The following is a 26,307-nucleotide window of genomic DNA, read 5'->3' on the forward strand; positions in this document are numbered from 1 at the left end:
GGAGACGCCCCTTCCCTGGCACCAGCTGTGACCAATTATTATTTTAGCGAGACAGTTAACAACTGCCTGGCCATCACCTGATGGTCATCTGGCAGTCCTGCTGTGTGTGATGGGCGGCAGCCCTCATCTGCCCTGCTCATGCCTGACTAGCTACCTACTATAACACTATCTCCAGCATTTTTATTTTTGCTCAAAATTGTGTTGGCAATTAGGAGTCTTTGGTAATTCCCTACAAGTTTTAGGATTTTTTTCTATTTATATGAAAAGATGACATTGGAATTTTGATAGGGATTGTATTGAATCTGTAGATCACTTTGGGTAGCATGGACATTTTTATTGTGTTGAGATACATTTCCTCTTTATCTACCACATTTCCTCTTTATCTACTTTGTTGAGAGTTTTTATTATGAAAGGATGTTTGAGTTTGTCATATGTTTTTTCCACATCTATTGTGATGACTATATGATTTTTATCCTTCATTCTGTAATATGGCATGTCACATATATTGACTTGAATATGTTGAATCATCTTTGCCTCCCAGGAATAAATCACACTTAATCATGAGGAATGAGCTTTTCAAATGTGGTGTTGAATTCAGTTTACTAGAATTTTTTGGAGGATTTTTGCATCTAACATCACCAGGGACAATGGCCTGTCATTTTATTTTCTAGCAATGTCCTTGTCTAGCTTTGGTATCAGGGTAATGTTGGCCTCATAAAATGAGTTTGGAAGTATTCTCTTCTCTTCAATTTTTTTCATAGGGTGAGAAGAATTTGTATTAGTTCTTTAAATGTTTGAGATAATTCATTAGTAAAGCCATCAGGTCCTGGGCTTTTCATGATGGGAGACATTTTATTACGGATTCAGTCTCTTCATTGTTATTTGTCTGTTCAGTTTTATATTTCTTCATGACTCAATCTTGGTAAGCTGTATGCTTCTAGGAATTTATTTATTCCATCTAGGTTATCAATTTGTTAGTATGTAATTATTCATAGTACTCTCTGTGGTCCTTTTATATTTTATTCTATTTTTTTAAATTTTTATATATGTATTTTTTTGAGATGGAGTCTCGCTCTGTCGCCCAGGCTGGAGTGCAGTGGTGCGATCTCGGTTCACTGCAACCTCTGCCTCCCGGGTTTAAGCGATTCTTCTGCCTCAGCCTCCTGAGTAGCTGGGACTACAGGCATGCACCACCATGCCTGATTAATTTTTGTATTTTTAATAGAGAGGGGGTTTTACCATATTGGCTAGTTTGGTTTCGAACTCCTGACCTCGTGATCCACCTACTTCAGCCTCCCAAAGTGCTGGGATTATAGGCGTGAGCCACCGCCCCTGGCTGATCGTTTGCATTTCTGTGGTACCGTTTGTAATGTCTCCTCTTTTATTCCAAATTGTATTTATTTGAGTCCTCTCTCTTTTTTTTAGTTTAGCTAAAAGTTTATTCATGTTTATTTTTTTGAAAAACAAATTTAGTTTCATTAATTTTTTAACAGAAAGTTGAATTGTTTTATTTATCTTTTCTGGGTTTGAAGGCTTGAGCCTGAAGCCTGGGTCTGCTGAGGTGGGCCTGGAGCTTGGGTCTGTTCTGACAAGCCCAGATCCTGAATGCACAGCAGCCAGCCTGTCACCAGAGTCCACCGGGGTAAACCTGTTGACTGGGTTCAACCTCCAGGCTGAGGTGGGCCTGGAGTCTGGGTCCTTGAGTGCTGACCTGACACTGGAGCAGACCTTGAGCCTGAGTCTGCAGGAACTGGCCAGAGACTTGGATGGGCCTACAAACAGGTCCACAAGGATGGGCATGGAGCCTGAGTCCATGGAGGCAAGCCTGGGTCCACTGGAGACTGGGGCTTTGGGCACCAGCCTGGAGCATGGGGCCGACTTGGTGCTAAGCCATGAGGACAGGCCTGGGTCCTAGAACCATATGGCCAGCCTGCAACCTGACTCTGCAGGGGTGACCCTAGAACTGAGGTTCACAGGAACCAGCCCCGTGCTTGGGTCTGTTGGGATGGACCTGGAACCTCAGTCTGCTAGAGCAGGCCTAGCAGGACCTCATGTCTGCTGGAACATGAGGCCTCAGGGGCTGGTCTGAAACCTGGTGCCACAGGGGATGACCTGGCACTAAGCAAGTCGGGAGTCTGTGTTCACAGGGTCGGCCTGGAGGCTGAGTTTTTGGATACTAACAGGTGCCGGGGGTTCCTGGAGGATAGGTTTTGCACTCACCAGTCTGGAGTCTGGGGCTGCAGAGTTTTGCCTGGTTTTAAGGCAGACTGGGTCCTGAGTCAGCAGTAGCCAGTCTGGAACTAGAGAGCATAGGTGCTGGCCTGGCAATGACGAGGGCCTGGAAGCTGGATCTGCATGAGCCAGCCTGAAGTCTGGGATCTGAGAACTGTCCTAGCATTGGGAAGGACCTAGAGGCTGAGTCTACCGGAGCAGGCCTGAAGCCTGGAGCCACGGGGAACCAGCTTGGTGCTAGAGGCAGCCTGGATTATGGGACCACTGAGGTGGGCCTGACAGTGAGGTGGGCCTAGAGCCTGAGTCTGCAGGGGCTGGCCTGGCATTGGGGCAGGCGTGGAGGGGTGATCACCAGATACCAGCCTGTGTCTTCTTAATTCCAAGCTACATTAAGATGCTATACTCTCTCACCTGGGTTTCCTGGCTCTTGTGAAGGTATTTTCATGTGCGGATAGTTGTTAAAATCCATGTTTCTGTGAGGGATGAGTTCTGGAAAGTCCTATTCCACCATCTTGCTGATGTCACTCTGTGTTGACTTTAAAAAGAATTGAGGAAGTGCAGGTGTAGACAAGATCAACGTTGAAAAAAATCACTGGCATTCCTATTCACCAGCAATAACCAATTAGAAAACATAACAAATAATAAATTTTATTCACAAGAGCAACAAAAACTATATTTTAAGTGTGTTTCTTGTAAACAAGGACTACAAACCAGATGTTTAAAAGTCTTGTCTGATGAACACTGACGTTTAGCAGGAAAGTAGACTCCATTTATATCTATTCTGATTAATGACATGTTTGGGATTTATTCAGCTAACCTATTTTGTATTTTATATATTCTCTATGATCCTTTCTTTTCCTCCTTTCTTGCTTTCTTTGTATTAAGTTTATTTTCCTCTTTTCATTTTGCAATCGCTTTGATAATAGGGAACTTTGATTTTCACTCTAAATAAGTGAAATGTTATCCCCTCCAACACAAAAAAAGAATTCTATATTTCTTTTTACTAAAAATTGTACTCAATTATTTGTCAGTAAAATAGTTGTATAAATTTCTTTTCTCTCTCATTGCATAAGTACCCACATGGATGTCCTTGATTTTGCCTCTCGGCCCTAAAATATTGACTCTCTGGCCCTTTATAGGAAAAGTTTAATATGTATGCAGTTTTTCTTCCTACTAGTGATTGCTCTGGAAATTTAACTTGTTATATCATTTCAATTTAACTTAATTTCAGTATAGTTTAATGAAATCTAAACTTAACAAAATATTTTTTTCTTTCAGAACAATTCCAGGAACTATTAAAATGATTTAAACTGATGCTTAAGTTTTATCTTGATTTTTTTGTCTTTCTACAAATTAAACATTATCATTGTAATTGTTTCATTTATTTATTTATTTATTACTTTTTGTTTTAGGAACAGGATCTGGCTCTGTCACCCAGACTGGAGTGCAGTGGCATGATCATAGCTCACTGCAGCCTCAAATTCCTGGGCTCAAATGATCCTCTTGCCTCAGCCTGCCAAGTAGCTAGGACTATAGCAGTGTGCCACCATGCCCAGCTAAGTTTTTAATTTTTTGTAGAGATGGAGTCTCACTATGTTGCCCAGGCTGGTCTCGAACTCCTGGGCTCAAGCAAACCTCCTCCAGGGCCTCTCAAAGTGCTGGAATTACAAGCGTGAACCACCGTGCCTGACCTCATTGTAATTGTTTTACATAGTCAATGTTGTTTTAGCTTTATCTCCATGCTTGCCATTTGTTTCCTTGGGCATTTCTTCTTTATGTTTCAGGAGTCTTTGCTCTAGAAGTTCTTTTACTGGGGGTTTGTTGCTATGAACTGTTTTTCTCACAATACTTCTGACAGTAAATTTTTGGGTGTTTTTTCGCCACACCAACTGAATCTGCAACTTTCCAGACACCAATTGGGTGTTCTACAATTAAATTCCATTCTGATACGAACTACCCAAAGTTAGCACAGACCTCGCAGATTAACTCACTCCCACAAGACTGCTTCCTCTTCAGATGCCAATCGCAAGTAACAATTTTTGGGTACCCAGGGTACACATACTTCTGTCTGACTTGGCTACTCATTTGGAGGTTTCCACAATCACCTCCTTGGGTTCAAAAACTAGCTAGAAAGCTTATGTCTCATAAGACTCAGGAAAACACTGTACTTACTATTCTGGTTTATTATAAAGGATACAAATGAACAGCCAGATAAAGTGGTACATACAGCAAGATCCAGAAGAGTCCCAAGCACAAGAGCTTCTGTCCCCATGGAAGTAGAGTGTGTCATTCTCCCAGAGCATGGATGCACTCACCAACTTAGTTCAGAAGCTCTCCAAACCCTGTCGTTTAGAGGTTTTTATGTTTTCATCATGTAGGCGTGATAGATTATTAACTCAATCTCTGGCTCCTCCTCCCTCCTGAGGGGTTTGAGGATGAGGCTGAAAGTCCCAAACTTCTAATCAAGGTTTGGTCTTTCTGGACAGCCCATGTCCTATCCTGAAGAACATGACAAGAGTTGCCTCATTAGAGCAAAAGATGCTTCTATCACTTATGAAATTCCAAGGGACTTAGGGGCTCTGTGCCAGGAGCCAGGAAAGATGACCGAATATCTGTTTCTTATTATACCCCAATATCACAGTTGCTATTAAACTCAGTTTTTACTTATCTGAAAAATGACTTTATTTTGCCCTTACTCATTAAACATAGTTTTCATTTATAAAATTCTTGGTTGGCTTTTTTATTTCCTCTTATCACACTTGTATTAGTCTGTTCTCACATTTTTATAAAGAACTAGCTAAGACTGGGTAATTTTTTAAGAAAAGAGATATAATTGGCTCATGGTTCTGCAGGCTCCACAGGAAACATGCCTGGAGAGGCCTCAGGAAACTTACAATCCTGGCTGAAGGGGAAGGGGAAGCAGGCACATCCTACATGAGTGGAGCAGGAGGAAGAGAATGAAGGGGGAGGTGCTACACACTTTTAAACAACCAGATCTCCTGAGAGCTCACTCACTGTCACAAGAACAGCAAGGGGGAAATCTGCCCCCATGATCCAATCACCTCCCACCAGGCTCCTCCTCCAACACTGGGGATTATAATTCGACATGAGATTTGAGCAGGAACACAAATCCAAACCATATCAACTCTGAAGATATTTTTCCACATTTTCCTTGCTGACACATTGTGGGTGTTAACAAGTTGACTGTCCATCTAATTTGTCATTCTTTCATAGACAGGTTTTTTTGTTTTGTTTTGTTTTTTTTGACAGAGTCTTGCTCTGTTGCCCAGGTTGGAGTGCAGTGGCACCATCTCGGCTCACTGCAAGCTCTGCCTCCCAGGTTCAAGCGATTCTCCTGCCTCAGCCTCCTGAGTAGCTGGGATTACAGGTGCCCACCATCACACTCAGCTATTTTTTGTATTGTTAGTAGAGATGGGGTTTCACCATGTTGGCCAGGCTGGTCTCAAACTCCTGATCTTGTGATCTGCCTGCCTTGGCCTCCCAAAGTGAACAGTTTATCTTTTCTCTCTAGCTGCTTTGAAAACATTCAGTGGTGTGCTGGTAAATGCTTAAGCAGTAGCATTCTAGGAAAACAAAACTATACATATATGTACATAAGTTATAAATTTCTGATATAGAGTATATATAGTACAAAATTTACATGTAATAATAAAGCATATAATATTATTTATGTAAATTCCATATAGCGACCCATAAATTCCAAATAGCATTTTGATTTCTACAAATTGATTTTTGCTAAACTGTTGTATCCTTAGCCAAGCTATGGTTACAATTGATAAACACATTTAGTTCTAATATGAATGCTGATATTTTTATTTATGTTAACAAGTAAGACAAAAGTGAAACAAAGAAAAGATATGTCTCACTCATTTGTCAATAACATTAGCAACTTTTTTGCTGAGTCAAGTAATCGTTTTTTAATAATGGAAGAATATTTCCTCAACTTTCTGTGCTAGTAACAGTATAACAGCTAGTCTGCATTATTAACATGATCTCCATCACTTCCTTAAATCTAGATAATAAACAATCAATCAGCCCTGACTTGTCGCATTTGCTGGTATTTGTAGTGTAAGTACCCCTACAATAGCTGATTTCAAGCTACTATATGACAACACTGAAGTTGGCAGTGCTATGCAGTAGCACACCATCATATAATGTTGTCATGATACCATTACAATTGACATAAACTCCAGAGCATAGACAATAGTGAAATGTCACAAAATACTTACATTGTGGTAAGTTTTGAGTCTTTATTGCATTTGTTTTTAATATTTTGCTTAATTGCAAATTTATATAGTTTTTAGATGATGGTCATGGTTAACAGTTGGCTCACAAAATTTCTAAAAATTTAACAATACACTCTTTTAAGTTAATATGAGCTAAGTCCAATACACCAATGTTATTTCCTGCTTTTGATTTCTTGGTCTTCCTTAATGTTAGTATGAACGTCTTTCTTCAACTCTCTAAATGTCTCAGACATTATCTGTTCAAATACTGCCTTTTCAAAAATTCAGTTCCATTTTCAAGAAGTCTTTCAAACTCACCTTGCCATTTTTGATAATCCTCTCTTTCTTACTTATGCTTTTAATGCTTCTTTTTATTTATTTGAGCATGTTTTAAAACCTACCTTATATTCTCTATTTGGTAATTACAATATCTGAGGTTTTTGTAGATATGATTTCACAGTTTGTTTCTTACTCAAAGTGGTTTATTTCTGCGTGTTTTGTGATTTTCATTTGTGAGCTTATATCAAATCATAATGTTAACGGTGGAGGAGTCCAGGTTCTTGGCATCTTGAACAAAGAGCTGAACAAAATGCACAAACAAAGGAAGGAAGGAATGAAGGGATTTATTGAAAATGAAAGTACACACCACAGTGTGGGAATGGTTCCAGGCGTAGGAGCACAAAGACCCCGTTACAGAATTATTGAGAATTTAAATACCCGCTAGAGGATTCCATTGGTTACTTGGGGTACGCTCTATGTAAATGGAGAGATGTAAAGTTACAAAGTCATTTACTTGGCCTACACCCTAGCAGAGGATATTTCCTGTCATTGCTGAAGTGTGAATCAGCCTTATGTTCCCTGCCTCTAGACCCTATTTTCCTGCCTCAATAACTGTTTTAAAATAAAATGTTAAGGTAATCTGTATTTTGGCCACAAGTCTATGTGAGGACAGGCTTGTGGTTAGGAGTGCTTATGGGAGACTTACCGTCCATCATTTTACCTATTTTATCCATCATTTTTGAAATATTTTGTCCCAAGAATGTTTCTCTGAACATCTAGTCTTCCACATTGCTAATAAACTATCTTTAGGACCTAAATTAAAAATTGGACTCATGTGAAGGATAGGAGACTGGGAGACCAGTTAAGAGGCTGCTACAATGTTCCAGGCTAAAGATAATGAAGACCTGAACCTAGGAAATTGCAAAATAAACCATGAGAGAAGAAGCTGAAGTGAGGAGACATCTCTAAGGGAGAATTGGCAGGATTTAGTAGACAGAAGTTGAGTGAGAAAGAGAATCAAGGATGACGTCAAGGTTTCTAGTTCAGTATTTTGATTTGTCAGAGATACACTAACAAAAATTATGTTAAATATTCTCCAAAATGAACCTGAATGGGACCTATGTATAATGAATTTCAAAATCCTGTTAAATTTAAATTTCTTAAATGTGTTTACAGGCATGGAAAGAAGAGCAAGATCGATTAGCAGAAGAGGAGCGCTTAAGGGAAGAAAAGAAAGTAGAGAAGAAGAGCAAAGAAGCTGGTAAAAAGAAAGGCAAGGATAACGTAGAGAAAGAAGATAGTAGGTCTTTGAAGAAAAAACCATCTCACAAGGAGAAATCTAAAGAAGAACAAATCAAGGTCCAAGAAGTAACAGAAGAGTCCCCCCACCAACCAGAACCTGAGATAACTTACTCGGTACGCTCCAATTCTGTAAAACTTAGTCTCTTTGGGCTATTCCTATTTGTTTTGGGAAAATACGGCTATTGTAAGATTCTTTTGTTTTTACTGCCACCACAGTAGGCCTAGGGTTTCTTCTGGTATCAGTGAGCTCAAACCTGTATTCCACCCCTGATGTCTAGAACCTTGTTTCTAGTCAATCATCAAGATGAAAACACCCTCAGGCCAGTTTTCATTTGAGTGCCACGAACCTAGCTAAGGTCAGTAAAGATAGAAATTTGACACAAAAGTACTCTTACAGATATATGTAAATAAGTGAACACAAAAGTTGGCTTTATCTGTCTCAGATGATGACACTTGCTGACTACATTTTGTTGTCTCTTTGTGGGCAATCATGTTTCTGGCTTGTATGCTTTTGTAAAACCTTCCCTTTGCCAGTTCTCTCTCAGCTAGCTGTTATGAAGAAAACCTAATGGGGAAAAAAAAAAATGGAAAGAAATCTAACAGCCCCTGTGCTTTGTAGCTACTCCTCAAAACCAGTTGTTCTCAAGTTTTAGCATGCATTAAATCCCCTGGACCTCTGTTAGCAACACTCAGTAAAAAATATCTTCTACATATGACCTCCTTAAGTGGAGTGTCCACTCTCCCCAGCATCAGTTCACTTTAAACAGAAAATTAACAACCAGTGAATGAGCACTTGATTTCTTCTTGAACTGCCTTGACAATAGTATGATGATTCAATTTTCACTAGGTTATGAGAATGTACCGATGAACAGAGTTTAACATAATATCTTTAATTCTGTCTGTTATAACACCGTAGATGTTTCTAAAAATAATATGAACACTGGCCTCTGAGTCTGCAAAGTGACATATATACTTAGCGAAATTAAGCTTCTGGCAACTTGAGTTGGCTAACACTGAGAAGTTGATTTTTGTCTATTGAAGCTTCACATTCAAAGCATGATATTTTCTCTTCTAGTTTCACGGATACAATATGGGAAATATACCTACTCAAATCTCGGGGTCAAATTACTACCTGTATCCTTCTGATGGTGGGCAGATTGAAGTGGAAAAGACACTGTTTGAAAAAGGTACATTTTGAAAGCAACTGGTTAATGACTGGAAAGATAATAATGCATTTCAGATAACCAGGGGCCCTCTACTCCTGAGTTTGATAGGCGAGTGTGTTATTCTGTCCCCCACAATACATTTAGGTGCCACAGTCAGCATTTTCAGACTTCACACTTTCTTCTATTGCAATTGACTCTACAAGGCATAGGTCAGTCAAGAGGTTAACGGATACATGCTAATATGACCATTCTAGTTGTTAAAATATTAAAATACTTCCATACAATTGGTAAATAGTAATAGTAACTGCAATAAGCAATTAATTAATAATATTCATTACATCACACCTTGTTATCCCAGAAACCAAGCACATTCTGTGAGTTTACTGCATTTTTCTGGTGTGGCTCTTGAGCACAGAGCTTGGGACCTGCTCCCAACATTTGTAGCTCTTAGTAAGATTTGCATAAGCGTACAAGGCATATAAGTTTCAGGTGATTGATAGTGAATTCCGTATTTTCTCCTAGTCCTGTCAATTTTGAGGGATGATAGCTCAATCCAAATTGAGAGGAGATAGCCAATTTTTTTTTTAAACAAACAAAAAAAAATGGGTCTGAACACTAAATAAGAGAAAGCGTTGTTGGAAAAATTTTTATTGACTACCACAATAATAATAATAGCTACCAAAACTAACACATAATTTTTAGAAGTCGCAAAACCATTTCACATTAATTATATCATTTGATGAATCATAACATTGATTATAGGCATACATTGCCTCAGCCAGTTCATTACCTCTTCTGAAATTGGGTTTGACATGTGACTAAAAGGCCTGCAAATACCTCCTTGGTCTACCTGCCATTCATGCCTGGAATTCCACCATTACCTTATTTCCTTAGGCTTTGTCTTATAGAGGTGTTGACATCTCTAGGCATTTCCCCTCCCTGGTTTCTATTCTGTGCTGCCTTTTTATTTTTGTTTCAGGGATACATATTGAGGTTGATTCTATAGGTAGATTACATATTGCAGAGGTTTGGTGTGCATATTATTTCATCACCTAGGTAATAAACAGAGTACTCGGCAGGTAGTTTTTGGTCCTCACCCTCCTCTCACCCTCAAATCACCCTGGTGTCTATTGTTCCCTTCTTTGTGTTCATGTGTTCTCAGTGTTTAGCTGCCATTCCTAAGTGAGAACATGTAGTGTTTAGTTTTCTGTTCCTGTGTTGGTTTCTGTGCAGCTTTGTGTAACTATCTTGTTGAGGAGCTTAATGTGGCATCCTAATCAGCCCATCTTCTATTCTATGGTTCCTCCTCAGGCCCAACTTTTATCAAAGTGAGAGTGATCAAGGACAAGCACAATTTTATAATTCATTTAAATGACCCTAAGGAAATTGTGAAAAAGGAAGAGAAAGGGGATTATTATTTAGAAGAGGAAGAAGAAGGAGATGAGGAACAAAATCTTGAAACAGGTAAGCAGCTGCATCTTTGTGCCAGTGGAGATTAATGCTTAAGCAGTGTGCTGAACCCATCTACCTGACACAAATACACATGGACCTCCTGCCCTTAGCACATGGGATTTTTCCACATGGTAACTGAGGTATTTTGACATTCTGTATTATAATATGTTATTATACGCATAGTCCATCATAGTGGGCTGCTTGTTTGGCTTTTGTTCCTCTGGGCACCAAGCTTTTGATTCCAGTTGTTTGATACAGAGTCTACCCAGACTGGTCATCTTTATGGAGCAATCACTGAGTTTGTCATGTCTATTCTGCCCTTAATTTTGGTTTATGCACTTGTACCAACTGAATTCTCGAGGATGCAGGTTCTTTTGCAGTGATTCCATAGTTTTAGCTTCTTTCCAATAGGCACTGCAATGATGAGGTTTCTTCCTATGCTCTATCACTTAATCCTCTGTAGCACCAAATATGTTAGGTTGTAAAGACAAGGAAAAACCATACATTTGACCATGAGAGTCATTACCTGCTTGGAAATGAGAGCTGCAAATGGATGTCCATTGATAAAACACCATGAAACCTCCTAACACCATTGTACCAGGAAACATCATTAAGATAAATTAATTGCTTCTTTCTTGTCCAGTATGGTGTTGATTATACCTGCAAAAGAAAATGAGTTACTAAATGTATTCAACTCAAATTAGTGATATGAGGGCAGGGCACAGTGGCTCATGCCTGTAATGAGGCTGAGGCGGGCTTATCACTTGAGCTCAGGAGTTCAAGACCAGCCTGACCAACATGACGAAACCCTGTCTCTACAAAAAATACAAAAATTAGTCAGGCGTGGTGGTGAGCTACTCAGGAGGCTGAGGCATGAAAATCGCTTGAACCCTGGAGGCAGAGGTTGCAGAGCTAAGATCGCACCACTGCACTCCAGCCTGGATAATGGAGAGAGATGCTGAAAAAAAAAAAAAAGGAAGGAAGGAAGGAAGGAAGGAAGGAAGGAAGGAAGGGAAAATTAGTGATATGACCAATAACTAAATTTCACATATGAGTTTAGTGACATTTTCTAAACCCCCAAGGTAAGAACACAATGCTTTTTTTTTCCTCTGAGCCCCTTGCTAGAGAAAGAACACAATGTTTGATAGGTGTGAATGTTCCCAAAAACTTGGCACAGAAAAATGACTTCTTTGTTTTACCTGATATAAAGATATATGGATTATTATTAAAAATTGAGAAATATGGAAATACCTAAAGAAGATAACCATTGCGTGTAATTCTGCCACTGCAGTGATAACCTGTGCTAATAATGTATTTCTTTCTTACTTTATCCTCATGAACATTTTCATATTCATTAAATATTATTTGAAAGCAAGATTTTTTTGATGATTTAATATTTTATCAGTATGTAATTGTAGTTTACTTATTTCCATGTTTTGCATACTTAGGTGATTTCCACCAAAATAAACCAATATATTTAGTCATATTTATAAAATTATATGTAAACATACATAGTTTCATGTATGTTTACATAGAATTATATAAATAGGAGATCTTGGCTGGATACATGAATATATATACATACTTGAATAAGTATACAATATAAACATACATGAAGATATGTATGTTTATTTACACGAAGATATGTATATTGGTAAACAATTTACCAATCCTCCCGCCTCAGCCTTCCAAAATGCCAGAATCACAGGTGTGAACCACCGTGCCTAGCCTGCTTTGTTTTGAAATAATTTTTTCACTTGAGTTTCTAAGAAACTCATTTGAATCTCAAAAGTGACCATTCTCTCCTTCAAGTCATCTACTGATTATGAATGGTTTATTGGGAAAGCATATTTTTAAATTCTAGAAAGTGCTTTTTAAAATATCCTTATGTACTTTAAAAAATTCAAGCATTTAGCTAACTCTTCTATAAATTGGTAAACAATTTACCAATATGTTTATATTGTATAGTTATTCATGTATATATATATTCATATATGTATATATTATTTATATATAAACATCTATATATTCATATGTATAATAATTTAATTATTTTATTTTTTACATTATTGGCTAATGTCCCATTTTTAGCCCTAATAGTAAACCTTCCATTTTCATTTCGGCTCTAATTACCCCTGGAGTCTGCACACTTTGATCTAAATTTGCCCCACAATCTGTTTTTGTATGGCCCATGAACTAAGAATTGTTTTTGCATTTGTAAAGAATAGTTCAAAAAACAAAAGCAAAGAAGAAAATGTCATAAACACCATATACCTGGCCTATAAAACCTAAAACATTTACTATCAGGCCCTTTTCAGAAAAAGTTTACTAATCCCTGATCTAGATGGATCTACAACAGATCAACAGACAGGGAGAAAGATGAGGATGCAGAGAGGAATGGTCATTGTCCACCACTGCTTGCTTGCTTCTTTTCCATTTCTGTCCTGGTTTATTTATTTTTGTTTAGTTTTATCAAGTTTTCTCTTCACATGAGGCACACGATAGTATGCCCTCTCAATGTTTATGCATCTCTGGATATCTGGAAGGACGTCTTGGCTGGATACAGGATCCTTGGGTTGTCATCCTTTTCTTTTTATGATTCATAGTTGCTATTGCATCATCTTGTAATTTTCACATTAGAAGTTGATAAGCCTTTGTAATCTAAGACTTAAGCTCCAGTTTTAGGTCAGGAAATTTTAATTTGGTTGTTAATTTAATTTTTGTTCTTCTTTATTTATTCCTTTTTTCCTTCTGTAAAAGCCACACTTTGCTTATGTTTATCCTCCAAATCTTTTACGTCTTTTGTATGGCCCATGAACTAAGAATTGTTTTTGCATTTGTAAAGAATAGTTCAAGAAACAAAAGCAAAGAAGAAAATGTCATAAACACCATATACCTGGCCTATAAAACCTAAAACATTTACTATCGGGCCCTTTTCATGTTGTTTTTCATATAAACATATTGTCTCTTTGAATGTTTCCTCTGAGTTTCATTTTGTTTGTTTTAAAGACAGGGTCTCACTTTGTTGCTGAGGCTAGAGTACAGTGGCCCAATCGTAGCTCATTGCAGCCTCGAACTCCTGGACTCTAGGGATCCTCCCACCTCTGCCTCCCGAGTAGCTGGGACTAAAGGCACCTCATGACTGGCTAACTTTTGTATTTTTTGTAGAGATGGGTTTCACCATGTTGCTCGGGCCTGTCTCAAACTCCTGGGTTCAAGCAATCCTCCTGCCTCAGCCTTCCAAAATGCCAGAATCACAGGTGTGAGCCACTGTGCCTAGCCTGCTTTGTTTTGAAATAATTTTTTCACTTGAGTTTCCAAGAAATTCATTTGAATCTCAAAAGTCACCATTCTCTCCTTCAAGTCATCTACTGATTATGAATGGTTTGGTTAGGAAAGTATATTTTTAAATTCTAGAAAATGCTTTTTAAAATATCCTTGGCTGGGCACGGTGGCTCAAGCCTGTAATCCCAGCACTTTGGGAGGCTGAGACGGGCGGATCACGAGGTCAGGAGATCGAGACCATCCTGGCTAACAGGGTGAAACCCCGTCTCTACTAAAAAATACAAAAAACTAGCCGGGCGAGGTGGCGGGTGCCTATAGTCCCAGCTACTCTGGAGGCTGAGCCAGGAGAATGGCGTGAACCTGGGAGGCGGAGCTTGCAGTGAGCCGAGATCGCACCATTGCACTCCAGCCCGGGTGACAGCAAGACTCCTTCTCAAAAAATAAATAAATAAATAAATAAAAATAATAATAAAATAATAAAAAATAAAAAAATAAAGTATCCTTATGTACTTTAAAAAATTCAAGCATTTAGCTAACTCTTCTATAATTTCTATTTCGCTGAGCATGTGTTCTGTTTGTTTAGTGGTTTCTTTCTTCTGACTAATACTCCTGTCTCTGTCCACTCCACTCCATTAAATGGCTTATTGCACGTTCTTCTTCTCAAGTTTCTACCAATACACTCTCTTATTATTAGTGAATGAAGATGCCTATTTTCCTGAACTGAACCCTAATGGATATTAAACATTATCTTTTTACTTTACCAGACTTTATTTTTTATAGCAGTTTTAGGTTCATGACAAAATTGAACAGAAGTTACAGAGATTTCTCAACATCCTCTTCCCATACACATGCACAGCCTCCCCTACTATCAACATTCCTCACCCAGAGTGGTACATTTGTTACAGTCGATGAACCTACATTAACATAACATTATCACCCAGAGTCTATAGTTTACATTACCCTTGGTGTTGTGCATTCTAAGGGTTTGAACAAATGTATAATGGCATGTGTCTACCATTTTAGTATCATACAGAGAAGTTTCACTGCCCTAAAAATCTGTGCTCTGTCTATTCATCTATCCCTCCTTCCTAACCCCTGATAATCACTGATCTTTTTACTGTGTCCATAGTTCTGCTCTCTCCATAATATCATGTAGTTGGAATTATACACTATGTAACCTTTTCAGATTGACTTTTTTCATTTAGTAATATGCATTTAAGTTTCCTGCATGTCTTTTCATGGCTTGATAGTTTATTTCTTTTGAAAATTAATAATATTACATTGTCTAGATGTACCACAATTTTATTTTCCCACTCACCTACTGAAGGACATCTTGGTTGCCTCCAGCTTTTGGCAATTGTGAATAAAGGTGCTACAAACATGCATGTACAGGTTTGTGTGTGGACATAAGTTTTCAACTCCCTTAGGTAAACACCAAGTAGTGTGACTTTTGGATTATAGGGTAAGAGTATGTTCATGTTGGAAGAATCCACCAAACTGTCTTCCAAATTGGCTGTACCATTATGCATTCCCACCAGCAATGAATGAAAGTTCTTGTTGCTCTATATCCTCACCATTATTTGTTGTTTTGGATTTTCTCCATTCTATAAAGTGTCTAGTGGTATCTTGTTGTTTTAATCTGCATTTTCCAGATAACAAATAATATTGAGCAACTTTTCATATGCTTACTTGCCATTTGTATATCTTCTTTGGTGAAGTGTCTGTTAAAGTTTCTTGCCAGTTTTTTAATCAGGTTTTTATTTTCTGGTTATTGAGCTTTAAGAATTCTTCATACATTTTGAGTAATAGGCCTTTAACAGATATGTCTTTTGCAGATATTTTCTCCAACTCTGTGGCTTCTCTTTTCATTCTCTTAAAGCATTACCTTTTGTTCATTTGAATTTCCCAGTCTAAAAATTACCTTTGCATGAGTTACGTTATTTTAAATCAATATTGCCCCATCCTTATTATCTGATAATGGAGGAAATGGTGAACTGAAAATAAAACAACAGGTCAGAAAATTCACAAATTCTTTACATACACCTTCAGATGTGTGTTTCCTATTCATGATAGAAAAGAAATGGAATCAACCTAGATACTCATTAGTGGTGGACTGGATAAAGAAAATGTGGTACATACATACTATGGAGTATTATGTAGCCATGAAAAACTAAAACATATCCTTTGCAGCACATGGATGCAGTGGAGGCCATTTTCCTAAGCAATTTAACGCAGGAACAGAAAACCAAATGCTGCATTTTCTCGCTAATAAGTGTGATCTAAACACTGAGTACGCATGGGCGTAAAGATGAGAATGATAGACAGTGGGACCTATTTAAGAGGGGAGGTTGGGAGAAGGGTAAGGATTGAAAAACTACCTATCAGGCACTATGCTCACTAACTGGGTGATGAAATTGTTTGTACACCAAACCCCAGTGACAAGCAATTTACCCATGTAACAAACCTGCACATGTACCCCCTAAACCTAAAAATTGAGAAAAGAAAAAAATGTGCCATAACAATTTTGTTTTAAAATTATGTTTGACTGAAACAATTTTTAAATGTTTTAAAATGTAAAAAAGTTTAAATGTGGGAATTTAAGAAAATGTTTTAAAATGTGGGGAAACTGAAACTGAACTGATGGTTTTAATTTTAAAAGCCATGTGGACAGTCTGCCAGATGAATAATCTGCTTATGGCTATGCCATCAACCCATTGATTTCCTCGCTTCGTTTTAACCTAAAGTCCTTAAAACAAGAGTTTCATGTTCTTATCTTTGTAATTCCACCCTACCTCTAACAACCCTGAGTGCATGGTCGAGCTAAACCAATTGTCTTTAAGTTGATTGTGGTAGACCACAATCTTAGTTATATTTATTTTGAATTAAGTGAAAACGTTTTTGATTTGATTTTGTCTTTTAGAAGTATCAGACGCAAAGAATAAAGCTTTCAGCAAGTTTGGATCTTTTTCTGCCACCTTAGAAAACGGAATCTGCCTCTCGATAAGTTACTATGGATCAAATGGAATGGCACCAGGTGAAATGAACACAACAGAAAGGATAAGTGTGCCCCACTGCCAAGGGTCCCTGCCACTGCCCATTCTCAGTCTGCTCACTTGTCAATAACATGTTATGATTTAATGCTCCTCATAGTTTTTCCTGCAGGATGGAAATAGAAGGGTGTGTGTGTGTGTGTGTCTATATATGTGTGCATACATATGTGTGTATACAAGTATATATATATATAATCTTTCATACATAGATACATACAAAATAAAAATACTTTGAAATGCTTTAACATTTTATATAATCCTTTATATAATCACTTATACATATAAGATTACGTGTGTGATATATATGCATGTTTGTATACATGTATATGCACACATATATACCAGTTATCCTTGTCAACTACCCCATAAAAATGAGCCTTTTAGTTGGGTGTAAAAGAAAGCATAAATTGCCAAGGAATCTTCTTGGTTTTCTTTGTGAATCCTGTAATTATAGAACTATTCGGTGTGCTTCAGGACATTAGCCTTAAAGGAGCTACTAAGTGGACATACGGAAAGCTTTCTGTACCCCCATTTCTTTCCCCTTCCTTCCTTCTTTCCTTCCTTCCTTCTTTCCTCTCTTTCTTTCTTTCTTTCTTTCAGACAGGATCTTGCTCTGTTACTTGGCTGGAGTGCAGTGGCACAATCATGCCTCACAGCAGCCTCAAACTCCTGAGCTCAAGCAATCCTCCCACCTCAGACTCCTGAGTAATTGGGACTATAGCGCACACCACCACACCTGGCTAATTATTTTTGGTAGAGATGAAGTCTTACTGTGTTTCCCAAGCTGGTCTTAAACCCCTGTGCTCAAGTGATGCTCCCACCTTGGCCTCCCAAAGTGCTGGGATTACAAACGTGAACCACTGCACCCAGCCTTCTACCCCATTTTCAACAAACAAATTATCCAACTGGAACTATTTCTTTACAAACCACAAAATAGGATGTCACTTTACCAAGAACCAATTAGGAAATTTGTGGCTTCCCATGCATTTTAGACGGATCTAACCACAACATATTTTTTTAAAGTATTATAAAATCAAAGGTAAACTCAATGCTGCATACACTTAAAACTATATGTTAGTGTCAATCATGGTGATCCAATTACCTGTCTTTCTATATAGTTTCTTTTTTGCAGTGATAAATTTTTCATGGATAATTATAATTTTATTTCTTACCTTGTGCCAGATATCCTAGTACTCCACTGAGTTTGAGAGTCCATTAGATTTCTTAGTATTTTGGCTTTATTGGAGATTTTGTGTTTTAATTTTGCCTTTGTCTTTGATTTGTTGTTAAATCAGCAACTGGAGAAGTCATTTGATGCCTAACAAATTTTGTATTAAAATCCATTATCACTACACAGTCACTAAAAATTCTTACCTCTTCTTAATATAGGTTATCACTATTTTAGATTAAGATCTTTATACCTACTATCAATTCTGTTGCTCCTATTCCTGAGTGATTTTCTTAATCCTGATTTAGTCCTTAAATTAGTATGTAATAAATTTTAAACAGATGTTCCTAATTTCAAGATATAAATATGGCATTTGAAAATGTTTATAGTGTAGATAAGTAATATTTTACATCCTATATGTTTTTTTTTTAAAGTTGGAGGTATAAGTCTTTGAAAAAAAATGCATACATATATATATGTATATATACACACACACATTTTCTAAGGGCTCATATATCACTGATATTTAAGAACCTTATCTGTTAATGGCTAAACAGATTTCCATTCCAATTATCCACCTTTAATTGGGTATACACAGCTAAACATAATTTAGTAACCTTTCGGACAAATAAAAAGTAGACAATACAGCTATGAAATAGGCAAAATTATAAAGAAACCCAATCAAATCTTTGGACACTACTTCCTCTTGCTAAGAGGAATAGATCATTCTTGCTTGTTACTGCCTTTCAGGGCGCCTACTGAATACACCTAAAATTAAGAATCTTAATCAGGCCCCAACTTAAGTTTTCCATGATTGTTTACCCAAACCCTGAATGACAACCGACCTGATCCATTTTCCCACAGAGAAGTATACCTTCCTACCCTATTATTTCTATGACTTTCAGTTCCTTGACTAAGCTATGCTGTCTCTTACATCTGCCCATTTTCTTATGCTGTGCCACTACTCAGAATACTTTCTATTGTCATGTGCACCACCACTTTCAACAATTAAACTTCCTCCCATCCTGCAAGCCACAGCGTAGAGGTGTTACTTGCTCTGAAAATGCTTCCCAGAGCAAGTGGCAGTAGCATGCGAACTAGGTCTTTGGAGGTGAGTGAGAATTGCCTATGCAAAAAATTGAAGGAAGGAAATTCTAGATACCAGGAATAGCGTGTGTAAAAGTCCAGTAGTGTAAAAGCATAGAAAGGCTTTTCCATTTATGGAAAGGTGAAGTGCTCAGTATAGCCACAGTAGACTGTACAAAGACATTTTGCAGTAGATACCCTTCTTCTGGGTTCCTAAGTCACTCGGTATTTCCTCTGTCACAGACTGAACACACAGCATTATACCCGAGGGGTTCTAATGTGAACTACCCACTAAATTATACACTCCTTATCTGTCTCGTCCATCATTGGCTATCAATTTCATGGTACATATAGTAGGTACATAATAAATATTTACTGAATATTAGTAAATGGATGGGGATAAGATGGGGAATTTCCAGATGCCTGAAACTGAACGCCATTCACTTGTTTGTGTACTGTACCTTCTATGCGTCAAGCAACTTGCTGGCACTGAGCCACTAAGGTGAATTAAATCATGGTACATCTACACAAAGAACTCACTGTCTAATGGACAAGGAAAACATATAAATAGAGCAATAGCAACTGTCTTCGTGCTAGAAATTATACATAAACAGAGTACTGGGGACAGTCAGCAAATACTTCAGAGAAATTGTAGCATTTGAGATGGGACTTTAGAGCTGAGTGATAACTGTTCAGGCACAGAAACAAGGAAAGGGAATTCATGAATTTAAGAGTGTTGTGTATAAACACACAATTGTGTCAAAACATGGCATCTTCACAGGAAGCTGAAAAGTTCAGTGTGGCTGCAGTGGAGGTAGGTGAAGACCAGTTTGTGAAGAATGTTATATGCCCTACATAGGCAGTGAGTGGCAGAGGACTTTCAGTAAGGGAGGTGACATGATCATATTTTACTTTAGGAGCATAATTTTAGTGGCTGTTTGGAGAGTACACTAAAGTGGTGGTATTGGAAGTGCTGTGGTATCAGTTAGCAAACTGTTGCAGAAGACCCAGCAAGCAATTAGAGGACCCTGGAATAAGACAATGGGAATAGATAGAAGAGGCATAATTTGGGAGGAAGTTCTTAGGCCTTGATGACTGGTTGGATGTGTAGGATGAGTCAAAAAGAGTAAATGCAAATGATCTCAATGTCTAACTTGGGGAACAGAATGCATAATTGGTCATGGCATTAACTGAAACTGAGAATGTAGGAGGCTTAATCTGCTTGGGAGAAGACAGACTTAATTGAGTTGGAAATGTCTCTAGCACCACAATCAGGAGATGCCTTTTAAAAGTTAGAAATATGGGTCTGGAACTGAGAAGGAAGGTCATGCCTTGAGATGTTAATTTTGGAGTCATTAGCATGTAGATGACAATTGGAGCCCCAGTGGTGAGTGAGATCATCCGGATCTAATATATATAAGAAAGTTGCTCAGCCCTGGCTGTGCATCACAGTCACATGTAGTGTTTCACCAATATAAATGCCTGGGTCTCATCTCCAGTGAGTCCGATTCAGTAGGTCAACGTGGGGCCTGAGCACATTGTTTTTCTAATTTCATGAGTAATTATTACAGGCAAGCAGGATTGAGAACATAATAAACCCTACAACCTAAAAACATTTAGGAGATTGGCTGAGCATGGTGGCTCATGTCTGTAATCCCAGCACTTTGGAGGCGAGGTGGGCGGATCACTTGAGGTCAGGAGTTCGAGACCAGCTTGGCCAATATGGTGAAACCCCGTGTCTATTAAAAATACAAAAAAAATTAGCCAGGCATGGTGGCAGGCCCCTGTAATCCCAGCTATTCGGGAGGCTGAGGCACAAGAATCGCTTGAACCCGGGAGGAGGTTGCAGTGAGCTGAGATTGCACCACTGCACTCCAGCCTGGGTGACAGAGTGAGACTCTGTCTCAAAATAATAATAATAAATAAGTAAAAATAAATAAAAACACTTAGGGGACCAATAAAAGAGTCATTAGAGGAGGTTGAGAAAAAAAAAACTTGACCATAGAGGTAAGAGATTCAGAGTATGTTTTTCTGAAACCCAGAGGAAAATAAAATTAATGACACACAGGATGTTTACAGCTCCCCACATAATTACTCCTAGCATCAGTTCTCCTTTTAGAATTCTGGTAATCCTTTAAAACCAGCAAGTTTATCACATACAAGTTTCTTTTCTGGATTTTCTTGTTTGTAACATCTATTCTATTTATATTTAGTAGTCTTTATGTCTGGTTATTTATACAGATCTTCTTTAGACTATTTTGACTCTATAAAGACTTTTACACATTTTTTTCATTATGTTCTACTGCTTCAAACATTTTATACATAAGAAAAACCTCTCAAATATTTCTCAAATAAATGAAGGTATAGTTAACGCCCTATCATTAAGGAGTTTACAATGTAGATGGCAAGGCAAGAACGTGAGACATAATGACTCAATGAAACATATCCAAGTATTAAATACCTCAGATTTTCTAACTACAATACTGATTTGCAACTTCATGACTCCTGAAATCTATCCAACTGATAAATCATATTATTTAGCAAGGTAAAAATTGTTGTCAACTTGTGTAAATTTTTGAGTTGTAAATATTATTTCACAAGGATATCAAATTTGAATGTTGAATCAACTTCGTTTTTACTTTTTCTGTTTTTAGAAGATAAGGATCCTAATTTGGAAACAATATTGAATATCCCTTCAGCACTCACTCCAACAGTGGTTCCTGTTATAGTGACCGTTCCTCAAAGCAAAGCTAAAGGGAAAATAAAAGGCAAAGAAAAACCCAAAGAATCTCTTAAGGAAGAAGAGCACCCAAAAGAAGAAGAGAAAAAGGTAAACGAACCTTGCCGTAGATTCCCAAACTCTGTTTCTGCTTCAGTGTTAACTTTTTTAAAACCATGAATTACGTCAATAGTGTTATTACAGTGCATACGTTTTATTGTGCAGATACATTAACGTCCTTTGTAGTCTCAACTTTGAATAGACAAGAAGGATTTGTACACAAAAGTTGGGTTACCACTCCAGGAGACATATTGTCATACATAAGTTGTCTCAGATCATTCATTCTAAGATTGGAAAAACTTAGTTCAACCTTTTTCCACTCTATTTCTTAGATTTTCTTTGCTTTTGATTGGTCAATTTGCTGCCATCCCGTATTTTTAATACTTTGTTTAGCTCCATTGAGATGAATAACAATTGGAAGAAAAATATATTCAACCAAACAATGGAAACAGTTTCATTTGGTCAAGTTGGTCTTAGATATTGATGTGCTAAGAATCTAACAAGACTAACAGCCCACCTCTGATTAAAGAGAAGTCCACCTATTACCCCTAGCCCTTCATCATAGTAAACACACACACACACACACACACACACACACACACACACACTTTGACTCTAAACGTTTTCCTAACAGAACAAAGATCAAAAGATGGTTCTGCTTTTACACTGTTGGTGGAAGTGTAAATTAGTTCAACCATTGTGGAAGACAGTGTTGCAATTCCTCAAGAATCTAGAACCAGAAATACTGTTTGACTCAGCAATCCCATTACTGAGTATATACCCAAAGGATTATAAATCATTCTACTATAAAGACACGCACATGTATGTTTACTGCAGCACTGTTTACAATAGCAAAGACTTGGAACCAACCCAAATGCCCATCAATGATAGACTGAATAAAGAAAATGTGTCACACATACACCATGGAATACTATGCAGCCATAAAAAAGAATGAGTTCATGTCCTCTGCAGGGACATGGATGAAGCTGGAAGCCATCATTCTCAGGAAACTAACACAGGAACAGAAAACCACCACATGTTCTCCCTCATAATAGGGAGTTGTACAATGAGAACACATGGACGCAGGGAGGGGAACATCACACACCAGGACCTGTCAGGGGTCAGGGGTAAGGGGAGGGAGAGCATTAGGACAAATACCTAATGCATGTGGGGCTTAAAACCTAGATGTCGGATTGATAGGTGCAGCAAACCACCATGGTACATGTATAGCTATGTAACAAACCTGTACATTCTGCGCATGTATCCCAGAACTTAAAGTAAAATAAAACAAAAAAAATTTAAAAAGAGGATTTTAAAAGACAAGTAACAAGAAAACTACTGGTTAAGTCTTGACTATTGGTACTTACTACTAAAAAAGTACAGTGAAAAAATAACTACTGGAAGATAAAAATATTTTTAAAAGTCCAAGAACCTGGGTTTCAGACTCTGGCCTTTTAAAAGTTACGAGTTTTAAATACGACCATGCCTCTGCACCATATTTACATAGTTATACTAGATAAAATTTCTCATGCCAGGCCACTTGACTCTTGTTAAGTAAAAATGTTCAAGTGTTAAAGCAGAATAACTCCAGGTAATTCTTTTAAAATTAATTTGGCCAAAGGCATCTTGCTAGCAAACTAATGTGTTCACTCAATGTTTTTTAAATAAATGATAATGGAAGGGTGAAGGATGATAACTGGTTTTATGTGTGATGATAGATTTGCCGTGGCAGGTTTGCATCTTTGAGCAGTTTTGTTCATTTTACAGAATTTCATAAGCATTTTTCTCTTTATTTTTGCTTTGTATTTTTAATTTATTTTTAGCTAATTATTTATATATTTTTCCTCTGTTAGTGACAAAGAAAAGGCAGAACAATTTAAATGTTCAACAATAGAAGACTAGTTAGAAAAAAACAAATATCCACCAATTGGGTACCAGTGGAGTGATTTTGGTGGTTAAAAAAAGAGAACCAGCTGGAAAAACTGAAATGATTATCATTAGGGTTTGTTTGAAAGTTACCAAGTAAATTTCATTCTTGAGTACATATAACCGAACAAGGGATTTAGGCAGAGCTGACATAAAATTAATTAGGATTTTAAAGTAAACACACCCAAACCCTCATTAATTTATAAAGAACTTTATAATTGTCTTTTATTTTTATTTTATTACTTTCATTTGCTACAAAAGCAATATGTGCTCATAATAGAAAACAAAGGACAGATATCCTAATAGCATAATATCTCTAGCATCCAAATTGTAAGAACATACCAAAAAAAGTGATGGAGATGTTGGTCTCTCAAACACTTTTTCTGTATTACTTTGGGCTGCTATAAAAAAATAGACTGGGTGATTTATAAACAATCAAAATTTATTGCTCACAGTTAAAGAGGCTGTGAAGTCCAATATCAAGATATTAGCAGATTTGATGTCTGGTGAGGGCCTGTTTCTCTTATTTTATTTTATTTTATTTTATTTTATTTTATTTTATTATTTTATTTTTAGATGAGGTTCTTGTTCTCTCACTCACACTGGAGTATGGTAGTGTGGGCTCAAACTCCTGGGCTCAAGCAGTCAGTCATCCCACCTCAGCATCTTAAGTAGCTGGGACCACAGGCATGCACCACCATGCCTGGCCAATTCTTTTAATTTTTAAGGATACTGAGTCTCACTATGTTACCCTGGCTGTTACTCCTTGCCTCAGGTGATCTTCCCAACTCAGTCTTTCGAGTAGCTGAAATTGCAACCACAAACTACCATGCCCAGCTATTCCTGATACAGATGGTGCCTTCAATGTGTCCTCACATGGCAGAAGAGGAATAGGCAAAGGTGTTCCCATCAATCTCTTTAAAAGCACTAATCCCATTCATGAGGGTGGAGCCCTCATGACTTAATCACTTTCTAAATGGCCCCACCTTTTAATACGGTCACATTAGGTGTTGGGTTCCAACATATGAGTTTGGGTGGGGGCCACCAACATTCAGATGCCAGCACTGCTCTTATGCCTACATATCCAAACAGAGGCATCTTTCAAGGCCTATTTCAAGCCCCAATTATTTCACAAATCCTTTCCCAATTGTTCTTATTAACTTTCACTATATCTCTATTTTCTATGAAAAGATGTGCCAACTATTGTTACTGCCATTTGTCTCACCTGTCTGTGTGCCAGTCTGCAAGTAGAATATAAATTGCAAAACCAGAGACTCGTGTGTCCTTGCAGGGTCCAGCTAGCTCTATGCAAGTCAGGTCCTGAGCACTCAGCACATCCTTTCTTAGTCAAAATAAATAATAACTCATTTAGAAAATGACAACCAGTTATTCACATGCTGAATTATTTACAGGAAGAAGTAGAACCAGAACCTGTTTTACAAGAGAATTTCGATGTTCCTACCTTCCAAAGCCTAAATGTGTCTTGCCCCAGTGGGCTCCTGTTGACTTTCATTGGGCAAGAATCTACAGGTGAGTGCTATATGGGGTAGGGTGGGAAACGGGGAGCAAAATGTCATGTAGAAAACAGGAAATTGTGTATTTTCTTACCAGTTAAACATACATCTTGTTGATAATGAGCAATAGACCTTTTTCACATTTTTAGCATTTCTATGGCCAAGCACTAAGTACTTAGTATACATGTCAAAAATACAAATATTATGAGCTAGATACTAACTACTCCATTTTACAAAATAACGAAATTGAGGCTTCAGGAGGCTCAGTTACTCGCCTAAGGTCACTCAGCTCCCAAGTGGCAGAGCTGAAATACCGTTCTCAGCCCAGTGATGACAAAGCCAGTGCTCTTAAAAACTTGTGTGCATTCCTACGTTCTTCACTCTACAGAGGGTCATGGGTGCAGCATGTTGCTGGTCTGACCAAAACAAATGACACTGGACACAAAATACATAGAGACAGATGCAGATTAAATAGGTTAAGAAAACCAAGTCTTCGTTTTCATGTGTCCATATGTAATTTTATAGTGTGTTATCTCTGTTGGTTCTGTACATGACTCCTAACTTCTTCAGCTACGTAAATAAGTACAAGTAAGATTTCTTTAATTAACCTGATGAGGCATCTGCATTTGTAACTGAATCTGAATATCATTTAAATAGAAACTCACTGTTGCAGTAAAAGTAGGAGGTGCAACAAAGCAGGCACTGAACAGAGACTTGAGTTCTAAAGCTGACCCTGACACCAGTGAATGATGCGGCCCTTTTAAGTCACTTAGGGTCTCAGGGCCATGTTTTCTCATCTGAATAATACTACATTACATTAG

The 26,307-nt window shown here is 37.7% G+C and overlaps 1 protein-coding gene across 6 annotated transcripts in view; it reads left to right on the plus strand.

The window, feature by feature from the left end:
- Window positions 1–26,307, plus strand: part of SPAG17 (sperm associated antigen 17) — a 238,312-nt gene that overhangs the window by 134,729 nt on the left and 77,276 nt on the right. For all 6 annotated transcript variants that reach the window (XR_004433674.1, XR_004433673.1, XM_033196418.1 and 3 more), the window contains 6 exons: window positions 7,935–8,174; window positions 9,136–9,247; window positions 10,538–10,690; window positions 16,884–16,997; window positions 21,922–22,097; window positions 25,385–25,502. Coding sequence is in view for 4 of the 6 variants with exons in the window: in XM_033196418.1 (XP_033052309.1) it covers window positions 7,935–8,174; window positions 9,136–9,247; window positions 10,538–10,690; window positions 16,884–16,997; window positions 21,922–22,097; window positions 25,385–25,502 (913 nt within the window). In the remaining 2 variants the exon portion in view is untranslated. The remainder of the gene's footprint in view (window positions 1–7,934; window positions 8,175–9,135; window positions 9,248–10,537; window positions 10,691–16,883; window positions 16,998–21,921; window positions 22,098–25,384; window positions 25,503–26,307) is intronic.

Source organism: Trachypithecus francoisi, unplaced genomic scaffold (assembly GCF_009764315.1).
Source record: "Trachypithecus francoisi isolate TF-2019V2 unplaced genomic scaffold, Tfra_2.0 Lachesis_group5, whole genome shotgun sequence".
NCBI classification, from domain to species: Eukaryota; Metazoa; Chordata; class Mammalia; order Primates; family Cercopithecidae; genus Trachypithecus; species Trachypithecus francoisi.